The 15,049-nt window shown below is 37.2% G+C and overlaps 1 protein-coding gene and 1 pseudogene across 1 annotated transcript; one reads left to right on the top strand and one right to left on the bottom strand.

Moving 5' to 3' along the window:
- The first annotated feature begins 128 nt into the window (after positions 1-128).
- Positions 129-893, top strand: LOC149822750 (defensin Ec-AMP-D1-like). The gene is made up of 2 exons (XM_089981293.1): positions 129-202; positions 551-893. Exons 1-2 carry the CDS (start codon positions 142-144, stop codon positions 715-717), a joined length of 228 nt encoding a protein of 75 aa, XP_089837419.1. The 5' UTR covers positions 129-141; the 3' UTR covers positions 718-893.
- Positions 894-1,926: 1,033 nt separating this feature from the next.
- On the bottom strand, positions 1,927-7,746 carry LOC149822749 (protein RRP6-like 2; annotated as a pseudogene).
- Positions 7,747-15,049: the final 7,303 nt, after the last annotated feature.

The raw sequence follows: 15,049 nt of genomic DNA, 5'->3' as shown, positions 1-15,049 counted from the left end.
GCACCCTAAAAGTCTGCAACCCCATATGCACATGCCTCGAATGAAACCCAAACCAGCCCCATTTTACTGACTTGTCTTTGTTTTTTTTTGCCTATAAATTGAACCTTCCTCTAGGGACTCCCACTTCACTGCAAAGAGAAAATGGAGCTCAAAAGGAGTGTTTTCCCAGTCCTCTTGCTCTTGCTGCTGTTGGTGGCACCAGGTAGGTTTCTTTTTCACCATTCATTGTTTCATGCATTATTCATGCGAAATTTCTGAGCTGTTATCCCTTTTCCGTCGTGAGTGTCATGCTGATGCAAGCTAGACCCAGTTTTTTCTGCCACCTATCACTTTTTCATGTGCAAATCCTTTTGGTACCTCTCCCCATATGAAAACATTCTCATAAAAAAGTTGAGCTGGTAGGAATATTCAGAAATCTGTCTTTTCTTATGAAAGGCTTTTTTCTTCCATGAGAAGGAAAGAAACGGTCTTTGGTGAATTCTCAGACTAATCACATGCAAATATTTCCTCGCGCAAACTCATCTATATAACGATATAAATGTTTGTACAGAGATGACGAATATTGCTGAAGCAAGGATGTGTGAATCAAGGAGCCACCACTACAGAGGGCATTGCTTTCGTCATCACAACTGCGCCATGGTGTGCAGGACTGAAGGCTTCAACGGGGGAAAATGCAGAGGGATTAGGGGAAAATGCTTCTGTCTTAAGGAGTGTTAGGATCTCATTAACATAGTGGGGGATATGCTTTCACTATGCTTTTGTGCTTTGTTTAGATATCCTTGTGGTCTGTTGTATTCGTCACCACCGTGACTGTTGTTCTTGATGTGCTTTTGTCTTGAGAATAAGAGCTCTTCACGCCTATCGATAATCATACTTTTCTTATATTTATCTTTATATTGAGAGTTTGATTTGGAAAAAAGTACTCCCCAAACATTGTTATAGCCATTTTCACACCCTGCTGATATTAGAAATACTATTATTTTATTTTGATGATGAGGAACCCGCGTAACAGTGGATGGGCGAAACGCTAGACGCGCGTTCAGGAATTAGCGGCGATCTAATTGTCTGGGTGGAAAAACGGCCTTTAAAGGCGGCCGCGAACCGCTACTAAAAGACATTTTTGCCTTGAACCAGTGCCCGCCGCTGATCACGCGTGCGATCAGTCGGCGGGTGCGGCGTCTGATAACAGTGGAGGAACCGGTTTATATATATAGGAAAATGGGAAGCTACCCGACCATATCCCTGACCCATATCAGATGGTTTTTTTTTTAGAATTTTTTGTGTTTTTTTTTAAATTCTAACTTTACAGATGTGTTCTACATGCTTGTTTTCATAAGAATCGGGTCTTGGATATCGTTTGATTCCGATGTGTTGATAGGTTTTTATAAGGTTCCAAAATCAATGGTCTACAATTTTTTAACACTTTTGAGTCTCCAAAAACCATTTTTTCATCCAAAATGCATGATCCAAGAGTCTATTCCTAGTGAATCAATCATGAAGAACACATAGGTAAGATCGGATTTTCAAAACAAATATCAAGTACGGGGTCGGACAGGGATGGGTCAGGTAGCTTCTGCTATATATATATATATATATATATATATATATATATATATATATAGGCAAGGTGCCCACCCTTGCCAGTATGTGACTCCGCTAATGGTTTGTCGAACCATTCAAGGGTTAATTATGCACACAGGGTCAATTACAAGTCTTCAAGGATTGTAAAGAGGAATTTTATGAGGAAAAAATAGCAATAACAAATTTTGAAATCCCCACAAATATATCACTTACCAAGCTACTTTGAAAAGAATTGTAAAGTTCATGATTTTTTATTATGACCAACCTGCTTTTACAATTCTAGGTAATTTAGTTAACGTGGATTTGGGTGACACTGCAAAATGGTCACATATACTTTTCAAAAGACTACGTGGACAGAAGGACACTAATCGTAAGTACAGCAGGTAGAGCCAGCCCGACTGGGTCTCTGATTCTGTGGGCAGTTTCTCTGTATAAATATAAAAAAAGACTTTAAAAGAATTGAAAATTTTATACCAAAGAAATTTTGTGGTGCTGGAGCTGAATCCTGATCTTCACTATGTGGGAAATGAAATCTTCTTCCAATATATACATGCATGGCACCACTGAATAAGTTGATAGAATGGGCAACACCTCATACACGTTACTATGATAAACGGGCCCAACATAGCATTTAGGCTCAGGTCATTTATTGATGGGTTGAGCTTGTTCTCATGTCTAGCCAAGCCAAGGGCTTGTCCCTAAATAAGAATGCTCACCAAGATCTGGCTCATGTAAAAAAAGAAAATTATGTTATCTATACATTAAATATGTATATATTTTATATTTTACACTTAGAATATATTATATATATATGAGTTTATATAAGGTTGAATTAACATTAAATTATTTGTATTTAACATTAGTTGCATTTGATTGATTGAAATGTTCAAAATACCTTCAAATGCAATAGCATTTTTGAAAATGCATAATTACTTTTTTTTGACAAAGCAAGATTATTAGGTTAGAGAAAAAAAAAAGTAGAATATTTTTTTTGAAAAAAAGGTGTATGTTAAAAATTTGAATTTAAAAAATAACTTACTTTTTTTACCCTAAAAATTAGTCATGTACTTGTTAGGAGAGTGTAGACAAGTTTATTTTATCAAATGTTTTGCTTTTTTTGTGGAATCTGACCTTAATTATAGATATGATCTACATGGTCTGTTTGTAGTGAGAATAGTGTTTTGGATAAGCCAATTATGGCACGAGAGCAAGTCTATATATGGCTTCAAAATTAATCAGACTTGGAATTTTTATAAATTTAAAACTCATAAAAATCATAATTTTCATTCAAATTACATTATCCAACACTTAATTCCTAGCAAATGGATAATGCTAAACACATATGTGGGATCGGAATTCCTAGCAAATGGATCATGCTAAACACATTTGTGGCGTCAGATTTGTCACATACGGCTTGAAACATAAACAAATCAGCAATGTCCATACAGTGTGGACAACTGAATGTAACGTTCCTCAAAATCCAACCTTTTTAAAAACTTTTTCAAACCCAAAATTTTTGAAAAGAAAATGAAACTTTTTATTCATTATAAAATTTTGCATGATTCTCGAAAGTAATATGCTAACAAGTTCATCTATGACCACATTTCAACCGTTCTAAATACTAGACGACCCACCTGAGTGCAAACACGAGTGTATATTAGCCTCCCAGTATCAGATCCAGTACAGAATCATCCATAAACATAACTTGATTGGGGTTATTACTTTAAGAATTCTCACATGTGAAAAAAATGTGGAAGACAAAATTTATTTAAGGTTTAAGACAATTGAGGAGTTACATAAAGATTTAAAGTTTTCAAACCACAAGCATAACCAATGCGAAAATGAAATGACAGAATTCAGAATTCTTCTCATTCCAAAATATTACAATTCTTAAAACTTAAAGATCTAGACATAAAAGGTTAAATCTTTGACAAGTTTATAACCATCCAAAATTGTCTAGGTCATCTAGGAATCGTAATAGGTAAGAGTGGGGACTTCAGCCGCGCAGCAACCCACACTTTGCTTCAGTCCTCTACGAGGTTATCTATAATGTTGTAGGGCATCAACCACTTGCCCGTAGAAAACCCAAAACCAAACTTGGAGAATACAAATCAAGTTGTAAAGGTACAATCAAAGCATAATTTTTATCATTTTAAAAATAAAATTCAAGAGAATCCACATCAAAACATGCACATGATATTCAATCACATTTATCATCATTCATTCCATAGCATTCATAATTGCATAAGTTGTATGCATGAAACTCAAACTCACATTGATTCTCATGCATGATATTAAACATCACATTCATTCATATCATGGCAGGTGTTCGCATAAATGAACGAGAATTCACAATTCATAACATGCTTCGAAGTGAAGTAAAATACATCAGTTCATAAAAATATAAACTTTCACTTCCTTTATCTTCTAAAGAGCATACTCATGTCCAACTCATGACTATGATATGCATTATCTAAATTATTAATTTCAATGTTCGTTCTTAGAACATTTATGCACTTTTATATTCAGATATAAATATATGAAATATGTCCTGATTTGACCTTTTTCGTGTGTCTCATACACACAAGCACCTCACATGCAACAACCAAGCTCGTGGCTTCTATCAACAGGTCAATCACATAACCAACATAAACATGTTTTTTCATTCACATGTAACAATTCATATGCAATAATCATGTAAACCTTAGTTGTCTCTACATGTTCACATCTATATATTTATGCATGTGATAGCAGTGATTCTAAAAATCTAATTAATTATTTCTCTTGTTTATTCAGACTCATCTGGTACAAAAGAGGGTATAGACATCTAGAAATAACTATAGGAGTATTCATTATTTTATATATTTTAATTGCCCTCCTATGGCTTAACTGGTTCTTTCTTTAACAATTTAACTCTGCAATGCAACAATTGAGAGAACAGACCCATGGTCCTAGGTCTTGGCCTACGCCAAACCAAAATTACTGGTGAAAAATTGGGCATGCATCCCTAACTCTTTAGAGTTGTGGTACTACCACCTAGGACTGATTGGTAGACTTGTTCTGTAACCTTCGTGGGACGGGGACAAGTGATGCCTCCAACCATTGAAAACTCAACATATCCCATGAGGCATGTATTGTCCTTCCTTATCCGGGGAGGACAAGAGATCGGGACGAACCCAGCCATCTCAGAGAGCCCGGTTTCACCGGTGCCTCAAGTGGGCCCATAGTCTAGAGTTATCTTTATTATTAAGTTATAGGTCAAAGCTAAGTATTATTATCTTACAGGATAACCCTCTCATGTCCTCATGCATGATATCAATAGTTCATGTCCTCTCGCATGACTAAAATAGTTTATGCCATATGCATGATTTAGACTTACATGCTCTCATGCATGTACATGACAAAATTATTTTCGCTTTCATGCATGATCCTACCATATCATGATTTATTCTACACATATTTTCATATATGATTCATTTCTAACATGCTTTCATGTATGATTCAATTTCAACACGCTTTATGCATGATTATCCGATATGTGTTACTATGCATGAACATGTCATAGATGATTCAATTTTTCATGCATATGCATGTCACATCATAATTAATACACAAATATGATATGCACTAATACATATTCGTGTTCACACGCATGAGACATTCATTCTAAAACAGACACTCTTGATACATGCTTCACATACATGACATGCTTTACTGAGTTGTTAATTCACACTAGCATTCAATGTGATCATGTCAAACACATCAATTTATGCAATATACATTTCAACACAATGTATGCTCAAACATGTACCTGCAACAAATACACTCCATATTTCGCTAACTAAAATCATGACATGCATGATCTCCGAACTGCAAAAATAAGATCACTTTTATTCCCATACATTCAAAATATGCTCAACATGATCTCCGAACTACAATCACAACAGTCCTAGATATCCACAACTAAGTATGTAAGCAGAAAAGTATTGCATACAATAAAATTAATATAGTGTGTGATGCATTTGTACCACCTACTTACTATGGATATTTACCTGATTTGCATTCTTTTGTATTGAATTCATTACGCATGGCATTTCTAGCCGCAAATGATACTTAGCAATAAGTATCATTTATCTTTTTTCTTTTTTTGTACCTGCCAATCAATTATCATAATGCAATATGCATGTAACTCTAAGCATTCATGTTATTACACTAAACAGATACTTACTTCTAAACATCTTTCCTTTGCGATCGTAAACCATGCACTTGCACGTAGGAAGACCCCACTAGTGATGTACGTGATAACATAGTGAACTACACACTATCGCGCACTCTCAAGTGCATGTTTACGCTACAAACTACGAAGTTAAAAGTCTATCTATACATGTATCAAGACATACTCAACTTCGACATTATACAACGTGCTTAACAATGTTAATACACTACATTAATCATGTTAATGACAAGATAAGCAAATTTTCTAATTTAATTCATGCAAACCATTTAATTAGGCATTCCCGAACTTAATTTGCTAAATCTACACTACATTATGATTCTTACGCAACATAGTACTAAAACACACTAGATTAATACAAAACAACAAAAATCTATATTCTATAAATTTACTTTAGAAATCCTACATTTGCGATGTGATAAAAATATATCAAAACTCGAAAACCAAGAAATCCTGCAAAAACTGCAACCACTTTGCCGCGTAAGTGAAACACCGAACACTTGGTGTGCGACATGCAACACCAAGTGAAAAAACACCGGAATGAGTCAACTAGTTGTCCTCTCATAGTGAGAGAGAGTGCTACAATACTTAACAATATGAAAAACAACGAATCGAATCCCAAAATATCAAGGGGTTTTAGAATCCGTAAGAACCGCTCAAGCAACAATGCACCGAGCTCTTGGTGCGCGATAGAAAATGCCAACAGCTCTAACAGAGCATCCTTATTTTCACGGTCATTGGCAGTGAACATCAGCTTCACTCTCATTAAATCATATATGTGCAATAGATAGTGGCATATTTGATCATCTCATCAGGCAAAGGCCTCAATTGCCAATATGCAATCTGGTATTCTTTGTTAGCAGTTACTTCACAGAAGTGACTTAATACATGCTCTAAACTGTTTCTTTCCAGTTGTAAAATCTTGAAGCCTGCTGAGTGTCAAACATATTGCAAAGATATATGCCGAAGTCCCTTTAAAGCCATAAAACATCTCGATCAGTGCCCTGCATAACCTTTCTCTTGAAAGGATCAGCAAAAGCATCCCTTAGATGAGGACCAAAATGATCATGAAGCTTTAATGTATCAACCACAAAGTCCTTTGACCTTGTTGAAATTGCACCAAGCAAGTAAGGCCTTGAAATGTTAGGTAATGATTGTGTTCCAAGTCAACTACAACTCATAAGCATTATGCAGTTTAGCAGCTAAATCTTTCAAACCATGAACATCTATAACAAGTGTAAATGGTGTATCTTCTAAAGTAAGTGATGGTACTGGCTTGATATCTTGAACATTTTTATCAACAAAGTCTAGTTCAGAGTATTTCGCCAATGAATGTATGTATCTCGACCCATCCTCACTCTTGCAACCACACATGATTGAATGATATCTTCGAATTATTGGCCAATATATTGAATTCGTCCTGCGGGTGAGGAATACTCGGAATATGGAATGGCACATGCGCATGCCCTGTAGGCATCTTCACATTCTTCATCTCTGAGTGGCAGTCAAAAACTGAAGGACCTGCCTTCTTGACTCCCTTCTTCTTCGTCTTCTTTCCATAAACTGTCTGAAACCCTCCCTCAGATTCCTCCAATACTCATCGAGGAGGACATTGAGTTGCTCGAAGACCTCATCGTGGACATCGACGATCCAGTTGCAGGCATCCTTAGGGTCGGGGGGAAGTTTGCGATCGACGAGCGGTTGCTCCAGAGGAGCGGCAATGCGTCGATCTCTCTGAGGAGGGCAATTGATCCCTCAGAGAGCTCCTTTATGGGGAGCTTGAACTCCTTGAAGTTGTAATAGAAGTGGAAGTCACGTTCAAAAGGGAGGGCTCGGGCGGTGCCAGAGAGGCGCTCCACGGACACTGCCAGAGCATCGGAGATGAGCTCCTGCAGGGCCTCCACTTTCCTGTCATCGGTGCTCCCCTCCATGGCTAAGACTTTTACGACTTCTTTAAGGTTTTCTTTCTTCTTCCTCTTAGGGTTACAATTTCTGGTTCACCGTAGAGGAGGAGGAGAAGGGCGTGCAGGATGGGGGTTTAGGACATCTGAAGAGGAGCTTCATCGACAGGGAGGGCACTGCTATGCTCTATTGCAGAAGAAAAGTGTAACGCACACCCCCATCATGGGGGGGTTACGGAAGTAGGGGGGAACGCTGCCCCTTTCTCTCCCATGAATCAGATCGTGGGAGAGGAAGAGGGGTGCCCCATTTAATATGGAAGGGAGGGGGTAACCGACCCCATGGCTATAAAAGCCATGGAGAGGCTCCTCCCCTTTCCTTACTCAATCATCGAAGGAGTAAAGAGGGAGTGTGAAGAGAGAAAGCAGAAGAGGAGCTTCGCTGGTCGTCGGCCACCAGGTAAGTTTTTCTCTCTCTTTTGATGTTTAGAGCAGAGGTCACCGACAATCGAGAGGTTGCCGACAAGTTGCAGAGATGCAAGGACAGGGAGAATTATGTCCCTGTCTGGCTCTATAAAAGGGGGGGGGGTAGCAGTGGGGTTTTTACCTTTGCTACTACCACCTGTCGGTGACGGAAAATGGAGAGGGACAGACCACCTACCGTGAGGAGGCGGGAGGTCCGACCACTGCCATCGTCATTGCAGACACAGGAAAAAAAAAGAGGTTTTCCCTCTGCTACCATCGTTGGGTCGGTAGCCATCGACGAGTGTCAGCGGCGCCGCACTGCTTGCAGGAAGTTACAACAGTCCGACAACGGTAGGAGTTGCCAGAACTATTTCACGTCATGATGACAGGCTCAGTCTACATTTTCTGCAGACTGAGGCAGTCATCAATCTGGACGTAACCCAGATTGAGTCGATTAAAGCAGATCGGAGGGACTCAGTCTGGGCGTACCCAGATTGAGCCAAACACAGAAAATCAAACTGAGACAGATGGACTCAGTCTGGACGACCGAGCCAAGTCGGCGAGGTTGGACAGACCAATTTGGTCTAGAAAGACCAAGTCGGGGTCTATTTTCTTGATAACCTGGTTCTGACAGACCAAGCCCAAATGGTATTAAGGGTAGACCGACTCGGTCTAGACTAGGTCGGGCCGCAATGTGAGTCAAAAATCGAAATTAGATTTTGATATATATATATATATATGTGTGTGTGTGTGTGTGTGTGTGTGTGTGCGTGTGTGTGTGTGTGTGTGTGGGTGCACATGAATGAGCGAGTGAAGTGAAAAAATCGAGATAGTAAAGACTATGATTTTTTCAATACACACCAGAACCAAGTTGGATGCAAAACGCAAGTTGAAACGCGGATACCCAAATGGATCCAGAAATAAGTGGAGTTAGTCCAAAATCCAAGAATGCCCAGCACGGATGCTATGCTTATGCCAAATCATCACAATTAGGTTTGGATCAAGCATATCAGATCCAGGGTCCAAATCGGAAGTTGGATGTGAATCTTAAAGTGACATAGCACCAAGATGACATAGAGGTCATTATGATTGGTCAAAAGAGCAAAAAGACCATTTTGCTCTTGATATGCCTACAAAATATACAAGGCATAGCTAAGTACCTTGAAGTCAGATTCATGTGATTCTTGAATCTGTGGATTCTACTCCTTGAGTTGAATCTATTAGTAGGGGATGTGATAACAAACTCTGAAAGAATAGGGTCAGAGTTTGACAGTTAAGTCTTAGGGTATTTTGGTAATACAGGGTATTTATTAATTTCAAATCAATGGTTGCGTAAAACTAAGAATTTGGAATTTAAGCATTTCAAGTAAGTGAACATTTGCAAATTCCTCCCTAGTTGATTAAAACACATGCTAGTTAGTTTAGGCATTTTTATATATGATTTCAAGTGCTTCAAGTATGCTAGTTTTGTTTATTAAGAATAGACATTGTTTTGCATGCCTAGGAATCTATAAAGTTCAAGTGTGATGCTTAAACCTGATCATGCATATTTTCTGAGTTATGAAATAAATGTGGCACGACATGATTTCATGTATGAGATTAATGTATTATGTGGAAATTGCGGGTAGAGTTCTCGAGTCTCAGGGTAGGTATTATCCTGAGAATGTCAAGCTTATGCCTTAGGAGGGGCGTTGTAAGTGTCGTGAATTAATCTGTGGTGGGTTGCCATCCTTAATAGTTCAAACATGTAAATATGTGTTAAAAAGTAGTTAGTGAATATACATTGAAGATTGTATAATGCACTGACTTCAAGATGTAATGATTGAGTAAAAGTTGTCTATAAGATGACCACCCAGTGTATGATGGGAACTCTACTAGGAGATATGGTCTGGGGCAATGTGGAGGTGTGTACCTCATGAGTAACTTAGAAATATCTCAGACGTTTCTAAGTGACCCTTAGGAGTTAAAACATTTTCCACTAGACACATGTAGGATATAGCATGAACCACAAAACCTTGGGGGTAGGTATAGCTCCTTGAGACACCTTTGGGGGCAGGTATAGCTCCTTGAGACACCTTAGGGGCAGGTATAGCCATCTTAGCTCTTTGGTTAGCTATCGTTTGAGGTCCTTTGCTCTCGACTTGCAACCGGTGAGCTGCTGCAACACCTGTGTCCGTAGTTTGGGCCAGTTTGAACTACGTTGTTGTGAGTGGTTCATATGTCTAGCCAACATCATAGACTCTGAGTTGTCTACATGGGTTGCTACACCCGAGAAGGCTATATTTGGAATAGTTGAATAGAATAGAGGTGTCTGATAATGATGTTAGAAATGCAGTAAAAGGCGGGGTAAAACTCATAAATAACATGTGTGTAAAGTAGCAAACTAAACTAAGACTAAGAGCTTAGAGCTCACTACAGTTGCAATGGTCGTGTCACTTTATAAATGGAATCTTATTGGGTTGTAAACTCACCCCCTTCTTTTGGTTGCAACTGTAGGTTCAGGGACTGCTGCCATCACTCACAGGACCTAGTATCAGACTGCGACTCTGCCACATCAGAAGTATGGTTTGCCTCTACTCTTTTATTTTGTTTATGCATTTGGATGGTTATTACAAAAAAAAATGGATGTATGAACCTTTAATTATTAAAAAAAAAATTCTGGCATGGTTTGGAGTTGTCTGAGATTATTGAGTAATTTCCCTCTGGGAACTAACGTCCACAAACCCGAGTTCGAGAGGCCCCGGATCGGGTCGTTACAAAAAGCGAGAGAAAAAGTTGTAGGAGAAGAGAGGGGAGTGAGGAAGAAAGGGGCATGAGGCTTCGTCGGGTAAGGTGGAAAATGAAAGAGGGAGGAGGGTTGCAGAGAAGAAAAGAGAGATTAGAGTTTGCATAATGGGAAATGGGGCAAGGTGAGGTCTGGTGCTCTGGTGGGCCCCACCCGTGGAAGTTCTTACCCTTACTCAAACCGGGTCCAATCTGGATCCGGATTGAATCCAAACTGACCCCGACACTAAAAGGAAACCTGAAAGAGAAAAAAAAATAATAAAAAAATAATTATAAAAATATATATAACATAACAATAAAATACATATATATATTGTCCAAATTAAGTACCACCAAAGATCAAATTTATTCACAATTTTGTCTAAATTAAATCTTATAATTAGTTAAAATTTTATTCATTGTTTTAAAACCCTTAAAAATCTATGTTTGGATCGATCCCTTTGTAGTTTGAATCTTCAAAGTCTGTTTAGAACCTCTAAATCTTATTAAATTATTTAATTTGGCAATATTTAAAATAACCAATATATACCTCAAAATTAAATGGTTGATTAACTATTATGAGACCAAAATACCCTTCTATCAAATTTCTTCCAAAATACCGCCAAAATGCATCAAGTTAACTTCAATAACACCTCAGAATCCTTGATGAGTTTGTGACTCTCTCCCTCTCTCACAATTAATTTTCATGATCGTTTGAATATTTTATCTATTTTTAAATGACCATTTTACCCTTCTTGGTCAAAAAGATATAATTAAGCATATAAAATACTTAAAATTGATGTTTAAAATGTAGAAGCATAATTTTAACTCAAAGATAAGGCTAATTCTTTATTTATTTAATATTTCAGAATTTTTCAGGATTTACACTGAAGGAACCAATAATATATATATATATATATATATAGAGAGAGAGAGAGAGAGAGAGAGAGATGCGTGCTCACACACTAAGCACAAGCTCACCTCAGCCGATCTAGCAACTCATGGCTCAGGTCGCCAACTGTATGAGCATATCATTAATGAGTTAATGACAATCCAAACCATGTTAAATAACAAGGTGCACAGTTCGTTTACAAGCCCTAATTTCTACTTCCACCACATTCCCAATCAGATTGGCTTGACATGCAGCGTACTCATTCAGGTGGCAGTGAAATCAGCTGCAAATGAATCAATTATAACGAGAGATTGCCACAAGAGAAAGCATTGTATCATGAGCCAATGCCATACTCTATCAAACCCTTCCAATACCACAAGGGCTATACTCGTAGGGTTCCTCATCATAAAAAAAAAGTGAAGCTAAATACAGTTATTAATTGTATTGAAAATGGCCCACAAGGGTTATGCTCAAGAGGGTGTTGTGTGTTCTCCCTGGAACACAAAGTCGCGTGTTTCGATGTGTACGGAGGAATATCTTGGGACCCGCAATAATTCATATGCTAATGTTGCCCACGATGACTTTATAATAAAATAACATATAAAAAAGGTAGATATGCTTTTAACAAAAATGTCCTCCCGTAAGATAGATATGCGTAGGATGAAAATGTCCTCCCGCTCCCCATATATAGATTTGCACGTTCCACCTTTGTTTTTAGCTTGTGCTACAATACATGGTCGCCTTCTCGTTCTTGCCTTATGTTAGATAGAAAACTTTTCTGAGTTCATTCCTACCTCGTGGAGATAACTATAAATCGAACGACTGGTTCGATCATTGGTGGGCGTCAAAGGGGGATTTGTCGGCCATCTCTTTTTACAATCTTCTCTTCTTCTTCATTTTTGTTAGGCAGTAAGAAAAAAAGCAATGACACACAAACATTCCAACAAGTGCCATTAAAGCGTGGTGAGTACCTTTCCATGTCATCATGCTATTGTTGAAGAACGTATGTCGTCGTGAGTGTCATTAAGGTGTTATTTTGTTATTACAGGTAGATGTTATTATTTCGACGGTTGGAAACTTGAAGATATTTGTAAGGCGGTGGGATCTCATGACAAGAATGTTTGGTTACATATGCGAGCAAGGGCCTCTACCCCATCCGGTATCGTCCATTCACTCGGTATATGCAATATAACCAAATCGTGGTTGTAGTAACATGTATATCCATAGGCGGAGCTGAGGGGGCAGAACTGGGTTGTAGCCTAGTCCTGCCTCCCGGCCCAGTTAAAAAAAAATATTTAAAATCCCAGCCCTGATTCCATATGAAATAGATTTTTATCCATTTTTGTAGCCCAGTCCTAGCCCTGCCCTGACTGCAACAAATAGTTTGATTTGTCCATATGAAATAGATTTTTATTAATAATTGTAACCATTTTTTATTTTATCTTAAAAACAAATTTGGGGGGGGGCGCTGCCCCCGAACCCCAGACTATCACACCTATTTTTTTTTACTACACCCCTGTTTGCCCCCCCCACCCCTCACATGAATCTTAGCTACGCCCCTATGTATATCGATTTGTGAGATATTGTTTTGTTTGTTAATATCGATTTGTAATATATTATGTTGAATTGTCGTATATCGATTTGTAAGATATTATGTGTTTTCTATTGTCGATCTATGAGATATTGATTTGTTTATTAATATCGATTTGTAATATATTATGTTGAATTATCGTATATCAATTTGTAAGATATTATGTGTTTTCTAGTGTCGATTTGTGAGATATTGTTTTGTTTGTTAATATCGATTTGTAATATATTATGCTGAAATGTCGTATATTGATTTGTAAGATATTATGTGTTTTCTAGTGTCGATTTGTGAGATATTATTTTGTTTGTTACTATTGATTTGTAATATATTTTGCTAAATTACCGTATATCGATTTGTAAGATATTATGCTGAATTGTCATATATCAATTTGTAATATATTATGCTGAATTGTCGCATATCAATTTGTAAGATATTATATGTTTTCTAGTGTCGATTTATGAGATATGGTTTTGTTTGTTAATATCGATTTGTAAGCTATTATGTTGAATCTTTGATATTGTGATTCATTTAAGCATTTCTTTGACTTGCTTAACTAATCGATAGCCATTGTTATATGCATCTTGAATAAATCGTAGTAAACGTATGCGTTGGCTAACATAAATTGATATTTTTCTCATGATAGTGTTGAGCATATCAACTAGTTGCAGTGAAGATGATATATCTCAATCATTGGGAAGTTATGAAGCAACAGACATCCGTACTATCGACGCACTTGAAGAATTGAATATGTACACTAATGATGCACATGATAAGAAGGGTGCAGGCATTGGATTCACTCTTGACTTGAATATTCCAGCAGACGAAATGCAATTAGATAATAAGGTAGACGATCATGACAGTGCACTTGACAAAGGTGCAAGCACCTCAAGTCTACATGATAGTACACTTGACTATGTTCTCGTAGAGGGAATGCAGTTTAATAATGAGGAAGCTGAATACAAAGTTTACAATGATTATGCCTTAAAACTTGGCTCCAGTGTTAGAAGGTATTCTTTGGCAAAAAATGCACAAATGCACAGGGTGTCATGGTGAGAAAGGCATATGTTTGTTTTGTTTGTTAATATCGAATTGTAAGCTATTATATTGAATTTTCGTATCGATTTGTAATATATTTTGCCATATGTACATCGATTTGTAAGATTTTATGTGTTTTGTAGAGTTGATTTGTAAGCTATTATGCTGAATTTATGTATTGATTTGTAATATATTATGCGATATATATATTGATTTGTAAGATACTATGTATTTTCTAGTATCGATTTCATTCACAAAGAAAGAGTTTTTGGATGAAACCATTTTCATGAATCGTGAGCTACAAAAATAAAATTGTTAATATTTTTTTTGGATCACCATTCATGAAAATGACTTCATCCAAAAAACTATAGAACACAGGAATGACATGTGAATTTTGTTTAATAATGTATCATTCACATATATAAATCATTGTAATATGTATCATTCACATGTATAAATCATTCTCTCATCTAGCCTACAGAGCTACAATTTCAATATCGTAGGTAAATCGTCGTTGCTCAGTGCTTATACAATTAGTGAAAATCATTGTCTCATCTAGTTTTCACATATACAAATCGCTAAACATAAACTAT

Source organism: Nuphar pumila, chromosome 11, assembly GCF_984573655.1.
Source record: "Nuphar pumila chromosome 11, dmNupPumi1.hap1.1, whole genome shotgun sequence".
NCBI classification, from domain to species: domain Eukaryota; kingdom Viridiplantae; phylum Streptophyta; class Magnoliopsida; order Nymphaeales; family Nymphaeaceae; genus Nuphar; species Nuphar pumila.
The sequence above is the reverse complement of the archived record's forward strand: the minus strand, read 5'-3'. Positions and strand labels throughout refer to the sequence as shown.

What these genes read in the sequence shown, in the direction of transcription:
- LOC149822750 (XM_089981293.1), top strand. Translation starts at nt 142, where the DNA reads ATGGAGCTCAAAAGGAGTGTTTTCCCAGTCCTCTTGCTCTTGCTGCTG. An exon ending in GCTGCTGTTGGTGGCACCAG is followed by an intron (nt 203 to 550) that starts GTAGGTTTCTTT and finishes ATGTTTGTACAG; the next exon opens with AGATGACGAATATTGCTGAA.